Source organism: Coloeus monedula, assembly GCF_965178545.1.
Source record: "Coloeus monedula genome assembly, chromosome: Z".
Lineage (NCBI taxonomy): Eukaryota > Metazoa > Chordata > Aves > Passeriformes > Corvidae > Coloeus > Coloeus monedula.
In genome coordinates, this window is record NC_138822.1 from 46,131,100 (window position 1) to 46,143,942 (window position 12,843).

The 12,843-nt window shown below is 38.3% G+C and overlaps 1 protein-coding gene across 1 annotated transcript in view; it reads right to left on the reverse strand.

Moving 5' to 3' along the window:
• Positions 1–8,817: 8,817 nt before the first annotated feature.
• The window catches only part of FANCC (FA complementation group C), a 62,764-nt gene continuing 58,738 nt past the window's right edge, over positions 8,818–12,843 (reverse strand). Inside the window, exons 13-14 of the mRNA XM_082300941.1 lie at positions 11,567–11,767; positions 8,818–9,748 (exon numbers count right to left, since the gene is read on the reverse strand). Of these exons, the coding sequence (XP_082157067.1) occupies positions 9,605–9,748; positions 11,567–11,767 (345 nt within the window). The 3' untranslated portion in view covers positions 8,818–9,604. The remainder of the gene's footprint in view (positions 9,749–11,566; positions 11,768–12,843) is intronic.

Consider the following 12,843-nt stretch of genomic DNA (forward strand, 5'->3'; position numbering starts at 1 on the left):
ACAGCTGTTTTTTGTCTGCAGCGTTGCTGGGAGGTGTTTGCAGCTGCTCAGTCTGCACAGTTTTGTACCTGTGCTTTTCTCCTTTAGGAGGGAATCAGCTGTACCCTATTGTCAATGCCTTGCACATAACAGGAAAGGAAAAAGGTCTGGAAAGAAAGCAGCAGAAATGCAGCCTGAGCAAGTGGGCAGCTTGAGGAAACAAGTAGGCATAAGGAGCCTAAGGATTCTGACATATAAAAAGCACTGTGGAAAAGGATATTACCAAAACAAATCAAAAAAGTTCTATGGAGCATTAAAATGTATCATGCAGAGTACTGCAGCCAGCCAGTTCACCTCCACTGCTGATGAAAGTCTTCAGAACTGGTATTTGTACTGCAGAAAATTTTAGGTGTTAGTTTGCAGGCTCCTCTGCATACAGTGGTAGGTGGGAGACAACCATGGTGCTTTTGTAAAAATGAACACACAGCTGAGTTACCACATGCCAAAGGCAATCTGTTAGTTTGGGGTTGATTCTTTCCATGCAGAAACTGGACTCTAAATCTGGAAAACCCACACCTTCCAGCCCCCCCTACTGCAGGCAAGTGCCAGCTGGCCCCTGTGCGTGCTGCAGCAGGTCTCACTTTCACTGCACATATTTAAGAGTAAGGAGTAGTATATGAATTATCTAAGGCTACTCAAATTTTTACCTGTAACTTAATGGTATTTTACTTTGAAAAAATGCACTCACATAATAATGTACTTCTAAGGTAAGAGAAACATTTGAAATAAGCCCACATCCTGCACAAAACCATACTCTTAATTCACTGAAAACCGTAATTCACAACACTAATTCTTAATAACTAAAAAAAAAATACTTCTTGTGGTCTTTTAAAGCTATAAAATACCTACCTTTGTGATGCAGTTCCCAGTATTCATGAGTCATGTTTTATGTCTTCTCTAACAGTCAAAGATTTCAACAGACATCTAAGTGCATTTCTCTTCTTGGCCTCAATCTCTGATCCCCAGAATAGTCAGAAGAAAAAAAAATTGCAAGAAAGGACAAGAAGCAACCAAATAGAGGAGCCTGACTCATCTAGAATTTCACCTTAAGTATACTGAGTTTAGGCACATATACAAAATATGGAGTGAACATACATGCTGAAACAGCTATGTGCCTTTGTTTCTGTGGGCAAAATATACTGGAAAAATTATTTTAAAATCTTACCCTGCTGCCAGGTTGACATTTCATGTTGGTCAAATATGCCAGTACTTAAAGAAACTGAGTCTCCTTAGGAGACTAACCGCATTTTTCTTTTTGCTGTGAATTAATCTAAGTACGTATTTTCTGCACAAAATTCAGGTCCTGATTCCTGCTGCTTACAGCTTCTTTCCAGAAAAACAACAGGCATTTGCTCTTACCTGAGAGCATGTAGAAATTGCAGTTTTGTAAATATTTGCTTTTGCATGATAATTTACACATGAGAAAGCAGAACTTAATTTTCAGCTGACATGACTTTGTATTAGCACAGCAGCCCAACAGTAATGCCCACAGTACAACCTGCAAAACTCTGGTTTTGCTCATTGCACCATTGCAGAGATGAAGGCTCTGCTGTCTTCTCATGTGCCCCTGAGCAGCAGCTGCACATTGCTGTACCCTTTAGTTAATGTAGTTCACTTCAGTCATCTCTGGAAATTGCCTGTTTCTGACTAAATCCAGGCTTCTCCTCTGGGCTTGTTGGGACCAGTGTCTCAGCACTGGAGCTCCCTGCTGAAATTCACTCTCAGACATTTTAGTCATGGGCCAGTGGTGGCTGCTTTGCCACTGGCATCACCCCCAGACATCTTGATTGGATCTAAACCGGCTAGTTTGAGAAGCTGGTGCTTGGCATCATAATGTATTTCTACTTCATCTTTAATCCTGAAAGGACAGTGCTCATCATCTGCCACACAGAAAAAACATTTTTCTTAACCTCAAGTCGTTATTTCACAGTAACTTTGTCCCACAGTTGTTTTATATTTGGTGGTAAGAGTTATTTGCTCTACAGCTGTATCCCCTTACAGTCAACTCTTTCAAGTACAACAGAACTAAAAATGTCTTAGCAACCATCTTACTCCAGTCTGCATCTGTCCCTTGGTGTGCCTGAAACTCACCTATTTAACTGCCAAGCATGGCCAATTAAAATTTCATTCTGATTTATTCAATTTTACATCTGAAAAATTCTTCACTTTTTTTGTTCCTTAACGTAGGGAACACTGCCCTCCTCCCTCATTCTGCCTTTCATGTACCCCTGCAGCCAACATTTCCCTTCATGCAGGGTCCATGTCCCTACAGCCATCTTTGTTTCCATCAGTAACATGGCAGTATTACCCTCCGAAACTGACATTAAGATTTTGTAATTGCCATCACTTGTGCTGAAACTGCGTATCATGCCCTGTTTTCATTATAATCTCCTGTTGCTTTTGACTATATATGAAAGCTTTTCAATAAGTTCCCAGTTTAGGTGAGGGAAAACATTGTTCCTGTTTGCTTGAATATAAAAAAAATGCAATTACATGACATAAATGCTGAACTTTTTTTCTTCTTGTCATGGTTTAACCCCAGCCAGAAGCCAATCCCCACATAGCTACTTGCTCACTCCCCTACCAGCAGGGTCAGGGAGAGAATTGGAAGGGTAAAAGCCAGAGAACTCATGGGCTGAGATAAAGACACCTTAATAGGGAAAATAAAAGCCACACACACAAGCAAATCGAAACAAGGAATTAATTCACTGCTTCCAATGGGCAGGCAGGTGTTCAGCCAGCTCCAGAACAGCAGGGCCCCATCATGTGTAATGGTGACTTGGGAAGACAAATGCCATCACTCCAAATGTTCCCCCTTCCTTCTTCATTCCCCCACTTTATATCCTGAGCATGGTGTCACATGGTCTGGAATATCCCTTTGGTCAGCTGGGGTCACCTGTCCTGACTGTGTCTTCTTCCAGCCTCTCCTGCACCCCAACTTTCTGCCCAGTATGTCAGTACGAATAGCAGCGAAGGCCTTGGCTCTGTGTAAGCCCTGCTCAGCAATAATAAGAACATCTCTGTATTATCAACCCATGTTCAACACAAATCCAAAACACAGTCCCCCCTACCAGTCACTGTGAAGGAAATTAACTCTACCCCAGCCCAAACCAGCACACTTCTTCACACAGATGAAAAGTCAGATAAATAATCACCTATATACAAGAACAGGAAAGCCCACCTACTGACATTTAACCGTTTCTGCACACACCTTCTCCCCAGCACTTGCCTCTCCTTTCTTCATTAAAATCACAGGAATGTAAATTTCTTACTTGATAGCTGGAAGGATGGAACAGGAATTAGAAAGCATCCAGACTAAGAAAATAGAAAGACCAGTCTTATTTATTTCTTAAGCTAGCTGATTGTTTTTTATCAGTATGAAGTAATGCCAGCATCAGCTGAAGAGTAGATGGGTGCTGAGAAAAGATCTGCATCACAGAATGGAGATCAATGCTAAAAGTTGGTGTAGCACTGTCCTTTTGCATCAAGAGCATTCAGCAACAAACCCACAGGTTTATAACATACAAACCCCAAAAATTATTCCCCTCTTTGTCCTGAAATACAGCTAATTAAAGACTGTGTCTTCTGGTTATGTTTTAGAGGTGGTGAGGACCCAGTGCAATCAGGAAGTCCTCCTTCTAAATGGCTCTTCCTCCTTCTTACTCTCTGAATGTCTGAAAAATCAAGAGCTAAACTGCATTTCAGATTTACAAAAGAAAACAGAATGATAGGAAAATTATGAAAATGGCACCACACCAGGATGTCACATGGCACTTCTTTTTATACTTTCTTTAAATGCATGTGGATTACCAGACTCTATGATGCATTTTGAAGAACTGTCCCAAAGCAGAGCTACCATTTAAGTGGTGTACCAACTGGGCTGTTCAAATCCATGATTTTTGAAGCAGAGGGGAGACAGCATTGATACCAAACTCTGTTCTTCTTTCATTCTTCTATGAGAAGGTTGCCAAATCTGAAGAAATCAGGGCAGGGAACAGTTGACTTATTGCTATGTGGTTAGACACAAGTACGTGCGTGAAGGATCTCAGCAGAAAAACAGATATTCAGCCCATATGTGATTTCATATGCAAGTTCTTAAACTTCATTCTATGATGTTTATATAGGTTTAGGGTATTCCATTTTAAAACTAAAACCAACAAAAATAAAGAGAGACTGGATCTACCATTTGTACATTCATCTTGGATCCTGGCCAGAAAGGGAGAAAAAAAAAAAAAGGCAATGCTTCTGCCTAAAGAGGAGGCGCATCTGAGAGCTTGCTCTGCCAATACAATGAGCAGAAGGAGAACTCGTGAAATCAGGATCAGAAAAGCTATGATGAAAAACAGTCAACAGCTGTCATCTGAAGACTTTAAATCCCAATGAAATTATCTTTTCAAAACAGATGTCACCGCTTAATTCAAGGTTTGGGCTTGACATTTGCTCAGTATCCACTCATGGCCTAGGTCAAGCCAGTCAGAGAAAGCAACTACAGCAATTCAGTCTGGCCTGGAAAGTGTGCTGTGCAGCGGATTGCTCAGCACTGGCCATTTGTACTTCAGCAAAGAAGCAAATATACAAGAAAAGAAAGCTGAAACGTAATAGTGGGTTTTGCAATGCATTTGAAGAAATTTACAGGTCTATGGAAAAAACACTAGTACTTTTGTTGTGTTTTCAGAAAAGATGCTATTGGTCCTGCCAACTAGAAACTCAAAAAATTCACAGACACATATCACCGATTTCCATCGTATAAATTAATCCTGTGTCATATTTCAAGGCCTCTCTCCTCGTCCATGGAATCTGATACTGGCTTTTCCCTCTCTATTCGCAGACATCTGAAACTGATATGGAAGTGCAGCACAGTCATGAGATTAAAAGCACTTAAACACTTACTGCTAGTCTCTACAGGGAACAATAGTACAGATGGGAAATTTGTATCTCTAGCTATCATTACAAGTTAGTTGGAAATAAAAAAGCCAAAGTCCTATTTTCAGAAAATTTATACATAGTAGAAGTTATGGCATCATTAGTCAAAACAAACAGAAGCTGTTTTCTCGTATGTGAAATATTACAAAAACTTTAAACAGTAGCTGGCAAATAACATATTGCATGCACCTGTTTTGGAAGCCTCAAAATAAACTCAGAAGCTAATAAAATGTTAAGGAGTAAATGAACTGTACATACAGGCTAACTGGCACATACACGTGAGAATTCTCAACAGTGTAATTCACAATGTTTAGTCAAGAGTATGTAAAAATGTAATCACTTTGAGATGGCATTATGCATCTGCAGAAGTTCATGGGCCTAACAGGTATTTTTATTGAAAAGGATAGAAGAGAGGGTCATTGTTTCTAAGGGTCTACTTTTTTATTAAATGAGTCTATCATCTGACATAATACAGAAGAGTTATGAAAGATGCTTTTAAGGCAATTAAGAGATGTGAAGTTAGTTAAATATACAAACCTATTAAAGACAGTATTGCTGGACTTTTTTCTGCTTCTTGTTGTTATGCAGGTTAATGGAATGTCATGTATGGAATTGTTACTTCTTAATTCTATCAGTATTGAATATAAAAATCACAGCTAAATTTCTACAGCTGAGTTTCAGACATATTGGGTTTTATCTTCTTTGTCACTCCCTCCCTTCACACACACGCAAGAATACAGAATGCAAACTAAAGCACCATCCTTGCTTTAGTTTAGAGATGAACTACATCACTACAACTCAGCTAGAGCCAGTTGACATTCCAAATTTTGGGTTCAGTGGCTGATAGCAGTCCAACACTTATCCCTAGCTGGGTCCTGGCAGCTCAGACAACAGTGAACACATTCAAGCCATCAGAAGGATCTTGTGAGGTTTATTCCTTTCCAGCAGCCAGACAGCTGGTTAAAGGAAGATGGCCAGTGCAAGCAAGGGAAACTCCTCCATGGCATTCACTGGTGAACAGACCACCTAAGATCAAATTCCCAGAATAAGCTACTCTCTGCTAGGGCAGCAAATAGAATGTCTACCATGGCCGTATCTTTTCAATCCAGGCAAGCATTTAGGAAAAAATTGTATCACAAGTAAGGAAAACTTGCCAGAGAAGTGGATTTAAGCAGGTCCACATCTGAACACTGCTATGAATTAAGTGCTAGTGGGATGCCTCTAGCACCAGAGCATTCAGCTACGGTGGTTTAACCACTGATGTTGCCCAAAAACATGCTGGTTGCTTAAGAAAGCCATTGCAGACTAAAGTATAAGAAATTCAAACACATGCTCCATGTGCTTGTGGAGGACTCCTCCCATAACATTCCAGGTTTTGACTTTTCAAACTTGGGTCTAGTACAAAACTGCCTTGCCATGTCAGAAACTACCACCTTTCTACACCCTTCTTATATCTATCACAGAGAAAACTGCATTTTATTGGAGTATGACATTACTCATTCACACAGAACCTTAGTACTTTATTCTGTCATTAGATAATACAGCAATGAAACAGTATAAACCTGATTGAACAGTGTTTTGTTTAGTAACTGAAAGTAATTTGTGCTAGATGTTTTATCCTACACTTCCGTAATGTTAATGCTTCCGATTTTTTTTTTAATTGTATCCTTGCCAAACCAAACATATACCACTGACTTTGGCTCACTGAAACTAATATCAACTCTGTCTATTAACACCTCTTGGCACTTACAATGCTGAGAGTACAGAAACTTAATCACAGATGCTAGAAGTAATAGATTAACTGTTACTGTTGGTCAGCTAAATTGCAGTATCTGCCAATACATGACAAAATAAAATATATTCTGCTTTTTATAGGCATTCTACTGAGATCTTGATTAAATAAAAGCCACAGAAATGACCTTATTTTCCTGCCTGAAGAAAATCCAGAGAATCCACCCAGCACCATGCTGCAAATTCAGCAGAATTCAAAAGCTCTAACTTAGCAGTCTTAGACTGGAAAGAAACATAATCAACAAAGAAGTAAAATCTACTGTCTGTATTTTTATTCAAAAAATGCCTTGAAGCAGAACAATTTTGAAAAGTTCTCTATGTTCAGTGTACTGTCCAGAACCAGGGTGTGTGCTGGAGACAGAAGGCATGGAAACAACCTACTTGATGTCTGATTTCAGGACTTGTTGGCTGGTTCAGCATAAAAGTACAGCCTTGAAGGCTCCAAAGAACATTTCCAGAAAGTAGCAATTACAGAGGAAAAGATGCAGATTGGAAGGATAGTGCAGAAGCCACCATATGAGAGATCTTCCATTACTCAGATCTACCAAATTGCTCTGTAGCCTTCCACTGGCAAACTAACAAAAGTAGCTTCAACATCCCACAAAATCACAGCTTATATCAAAGTTAGATCATAATTCAAGCACTGTGAAAGAGTAAGGAGAAAGAAATACCAAAGGTTTATAACCACTATGCTAAATAGGGCAAAAAGAACGCCAGTACAGATGTATCTCTTTTAAGTTACAGACAGCATCAATTAGGTTTCTTCTTTAGAGCCTCCTGAAACAAGCAAACCCTCCTTAATATTTAAATCATTCAGTTTTTCTTACGAAGCCAAACACAGGGAAACAAGAATGTACCAATTCACTACTAATTTTGGTTTTTTACCGCCTTCATTGTACATTTCCTTCCTGCTTGAACTGATTCATCTTTATTTATCAGGATATTGATTTTGTTAAAGAAAGTTAGAAGAATTTTCATGCATTTAGAATTTCATGCATTAGTGGAAAAATAAAAACACAGTGAAAACTTACTTAAAAATTCCTGTCCAAAAACTGTAACACCGATCTAAATATAATACCCGTATCATTCACCTAATAAATCTGCAAGAACCAGATATTGAAATTCTTTGCCAATCTTTCTTCTATGTAGTTAAAGTTACATATAGGCACAATATGGAGAAAACACAACCAAAGAACCTCACATCCAACAACCAGATTAGACATTAAACCAAACCAACCAACCAACCAACCAAAAAATCATTCTTCCTTTGGGTTAAAATTTTAGATTATTTATCATTCTAGACAGAGCAGTCTGCATCTGTTTCCACTAGACAAATACCTCTGAGTTAGTTTAATCCCATGCTTTTCAGTTACGGTATTCAGGCAACAGAAAACTGGGTTGCTTGATTTTACTTTTTTAGATATGTGTGGCTATTAACAACAGAAAAATTGCAACACATCTTTTTCTGAATTTTCATTTTACAATATTTTTAATGAAAAAAGAGAAAAAACTCCTTTCTTTGCAGACATACATTATGTGTTTGCTACTTTTTCACTAGCAAACTGACTGACAGGGCAGGTAACTTCTGTTATATGACTCACTGGGAACAAAATTGTAAGAAATCAGTCAACAGCACAACAGAAAATATCTTTCCACTTCTTACAGCCAAGGGACACTAAGTACATTGTTTTTCTTTTCCCTTGCTCAAAAACAAATGCTACATTCTAAAAGCATTTTAAATTCAAGATACATTAATTCAAGATTTTATATGCAAGAATAGTAGTCCAAGTAGCATCTTTGAGTAGCATAGCACAAGTGTTGGCATTACAGCTAAGTAACACAGGACAGCAAATTCCTAAGGAAAGTTAGGATGGTCTGTCACTACTATTTCTCTGTGCTTATTTTTCTAGTTAAGCTAGAAAGATGTTCACAAAACCTCTGGGGACAAACTCTTTCCTTAGGGTAAAAACATAAGCCATTGCTACCTGTCTATGCTCATTGCCTAAGACAAAAAACCTAAACAGAGAAGTAAGCAAACTACTGCTGGACACAAAAATGAAGGCAGTGAGTTGCAACCTTCATAGGAAATTTGTCCCTCAAACTGGAAAATATTTCTGTTTTGCTTGCCCTGTTTTGTCTGAATAAAACCCCCATATTTCTTAAATGAATAAATTATAGTATCGGTCATGGCACACTGTTAAGTGGGCTGTACTGCAAGCAATCTCTTGCCTGCAGTATCTGTTGACAAAGAACAGCTATTAGTATAGTACTTTGAGGAGAACACTGTCCAGCTGAAAGCTGCAGTCCCACATTTAGCAAATCTGGGAAGAGTTTCATTTTGGAAACATTTTCAAAAAGAAAAAAAGAGTTCAGGAAACATCACTGATTTCCTGAGAACACCATGCATTGCTTGAGATCATTGGTAGTTTCATAAACTTCATAAAGAAGCACAGAACAAAACATTTTAGTAACAACTTACCAATCAAACAATTGGATATTACTTGCTAAAATAAACCCCACATGTGTAATTTGGGAGAAAAACTGATCCTCAGCCAGATAAACATCAAGGAGATGAGGGAACTACTTTAAATCATGTAGGTCTCTTGTTACAGAAGGTACTCAGAACAAAATTTTCAAGCATCTTTAATATTTACTATTATGTTTCAAAAAGTTAATATTTCCAAACAACAGATTATTTTTAAATACAGATGAGGGAATATAAATTAAGAGATGTAAGTATATATAGGCATCTTTCTGCCCTTGGTAAACTGCAGTGCCAGATGCTAATGGAAGTCTGGCACCTGGATAAAGACCTGATCTGTTGGCTTGATAAACAGATGACATTAAAATTCTAAACTTTCAGTGTAAGTTTTTGAAGAAGTTCATTCAGCAGCTTCACAGTTCTTTGGTTTTCTTCTCCACTATGGTTAAATCTGTATGCAGTACGGATAAGAAGGTTATAAACTTCTTTGCTTGTATCAGTTGTCTTGGTAATCTGAAAGGAAACACAGATGAAATAATGCAATTATGTTGCTAAATACTAAGAATTCTTCGGCAATATTTACAACAAAACCAGATTTGTCCCTCACCACTGAGTATGTGAGAAGCAACTTCTGCCCAAGGTATCGCTTTTCATACATCCTAGTGGAACTGAGCAACTTTGAGATTTCTGCTGTTGTCTCAAATTTAAGTGAGACAAATCAAGATGCAGAAAGTTTTTAAAGGAAACACAAATGAATAGACACTGTAACAATTTTTAAGTCATTGCTATAGAAAACAACTAAAAGCACGTGAAGGTTCTGCCTGTATTTGGGGAGACAATCCAAATCTGTACAGCTTTCAAAAGTAAAAATAAATCACTCCCCCAAAAGATGACAAAAAACAGGAAAAAGACCCTAAGCTGCAATTTTTGCAGATCAGCAGGAACATGATTCCTCTGCTGTGTTAAACCCAAAGTCTACTAGGCTAAACAAAACCACAGCCATGCATCCCAAATCAGTTCCACACCATTCTGCCTTTCATATGTTGTCTTTAGTCCTTATCAAATCACATGGAGAGCCTACCTATACATTAGTGATCATACAGTCAAAATTAATCAGACTGATAAACCAACAAACTGGCCTGCAACAGCTCATGACCACCCACCACTGGGAAATAAATACTCAAGAGTTTTGAAAGTTAGTTATGCTGCTATCTATAAAGAATCAGAAGATTGCCTTTGGTCCTCCTGGAGGGGCTTAAAGTAGCAGGCTAATATACTACAGCATCACAGCTCAACAGCTGCACTCTCTTCATGAAGAACAACTAGAAATAGCAGTTTGTAAAACTATATACAACCCCCCTAACTTTGTCATTACATTCTTAAGCTGAGAAGAAAATCGTGAACTTGCACCCTAGGATGTGAAAAATATCTTAGCCCTTATTAAACAGAAAAATGCTATGTCTTTTTAGTCAGCCAGCCATGTCATAAAATCAGATGCATTACACATGCCATATATCCTATACAGTTCTATATATAAGACCACACTGCTGCTGAATAGAAAAAACTTTTGGAAGTGTTAAAACTACACGCTGGCCCTAGACTGCTTGCATAGGGGGCATGCACTTCTTAGAAGAATATGGTTTTATGGTTAGGAATGGATTTCTAATCCTACACTGAGATAGCACTGTTTATCTTAGGAGACACAAACAGATTTTAGAGTTTGCACCAATATACCTGAAGGCTGTCATCACCAGGAGAAGACATTATGGCAAGCTTCCAACCTTCTACTCTTCATTGTCTTTCACACCCGAGACACTGTCTTAGCTCTTCATTCTCTCCTCTCTCAATTACCACACTGTTTTCCTCACTGGCTTTGCCAACACATCAAGCTTCTGCCACATCAATGCTAAGATCTAGCAACCAGCTGTTCCACCCAATGAAAAACAGTGAGAAGAGAGTTCCATCATCTCTGCAGTAGCTGGATAATTTAGGGAGTGATTTTTATGGGAAAATCAAAACGTTTGCACATTCTATCTATACCATGTGTAACTGAGCTGTATGTATCCCTTAACTGCAAGCTATTACTTCAACTGTTTCTGCATCTGTATAGTCACAACAGCAACCCTGTCAGTGAGATCAAGAAGTGAATGGAAAATATTTTGACTGTAGCTAAAATAGATATATACCAGGTTAGATATGGCTGTAGTAGTCACAGTCTTCTTTAATTATCTGTTATGTGTTTTCTTTATTAAGAGGTAGAAACTTAAATCCAAAATAGTAAAATGAATATATATTCAACTTTAACTGAAAAAAAAGGGAAGAAACACTTACATGGTAAATACATTCCTGGGCAATCTTATGTCCACCATGCGAAAAGAGTAAAAAGTTGGTCAGAAGATGTGTTGTAAGACACTGGTTCCAGCACTGCTCTATACCTGTTATCCTATGTACAGCAGCCTCCAGGTCTTTGAGAGAAAGGTCTGTACAGCTGAAGAGCATCATTAGATGACTGTAGACTGCTTGAGCTTCTACCTGTAGGAAAGAATTTCAAAGGATGCAGGATCAGAGAAGAGTAAAGGTAAAATTTATGGTATTTTTCCTTTGGATTTATTCACTAAAAGAAAACTGAATCCTTGGAGAAACAACTCAAACATGAAAAGAATCTGAATTTAAGCAGCAGGAAAACCAGGGAAGGAAGGGCTGTACACATTTCTTTTACACTGATTCACCCACACAAATGTGGACAGATAGATTTTTTTATATTCTTTGGTCTTACAAATGAAGCAGACAGGGCATCAAGCCAGGATCTTACCTTTTTTAATAATAAAAGGAAATGGAGAAAGTCCCTCAGCAGAACATGGTCTGATTTTTGCATTGTGAGAAGAAGAACAAAGGCTCCTCAAGGGCTCATTTCAGTATTGCTGCTACGAATCAATTAAATCCCCATGCAGCCTGACCTCAGCTGATAAAATGTTCTGGTAAGAATGTGGATTTTAACTTCTTCCTGTGTTGTTCGCAACTTATGTTTTTATGTTGTGAGTTAGACAATAAAACCTAATTTTTACTGGGGGTAGGAAACAGAAGATTTTGGCACCTCTAGAAAAAGAACTACAAGCAGCTACTGCAAAAAGATCCTAACAATAATTCGTTCACTGTATTAAAAATTAACTGAAAAACTTGTAGACGAAATGCAAATGAGTATCAGCTGGATCAACAGAAAAATACACCACTGCAGACCCAAAGGAAAAGGACACCTGTTTCTCAAGAATGTTCACTGGGACAATTTTTTTCAGACATTTATTTGACGCTGACCTACTCTTTTAACCTTATCACATAAAATAGTCTGAAAAAGCTGCTATTCTTGCGTTAAGTTCGCAACTACATGTGAGGCACAAATAATACCAGGATCCACAGAAAGGTAACTGAATTCCTCTTCTTTATCCCTCTGTGCATCACACATGCCAAAGACTGCAGATGGATAGTAGCCAGCCCTGCTCCAAGAGCTCATGTACCCTAGGAATCTCAGTGCCAGCCTCCAAGTTTTGTTCCTTCAGTGTTTCAGAGCCTAAAGGTATGAAAGGAGTGCAACAAAGGAATAAATATTGAGG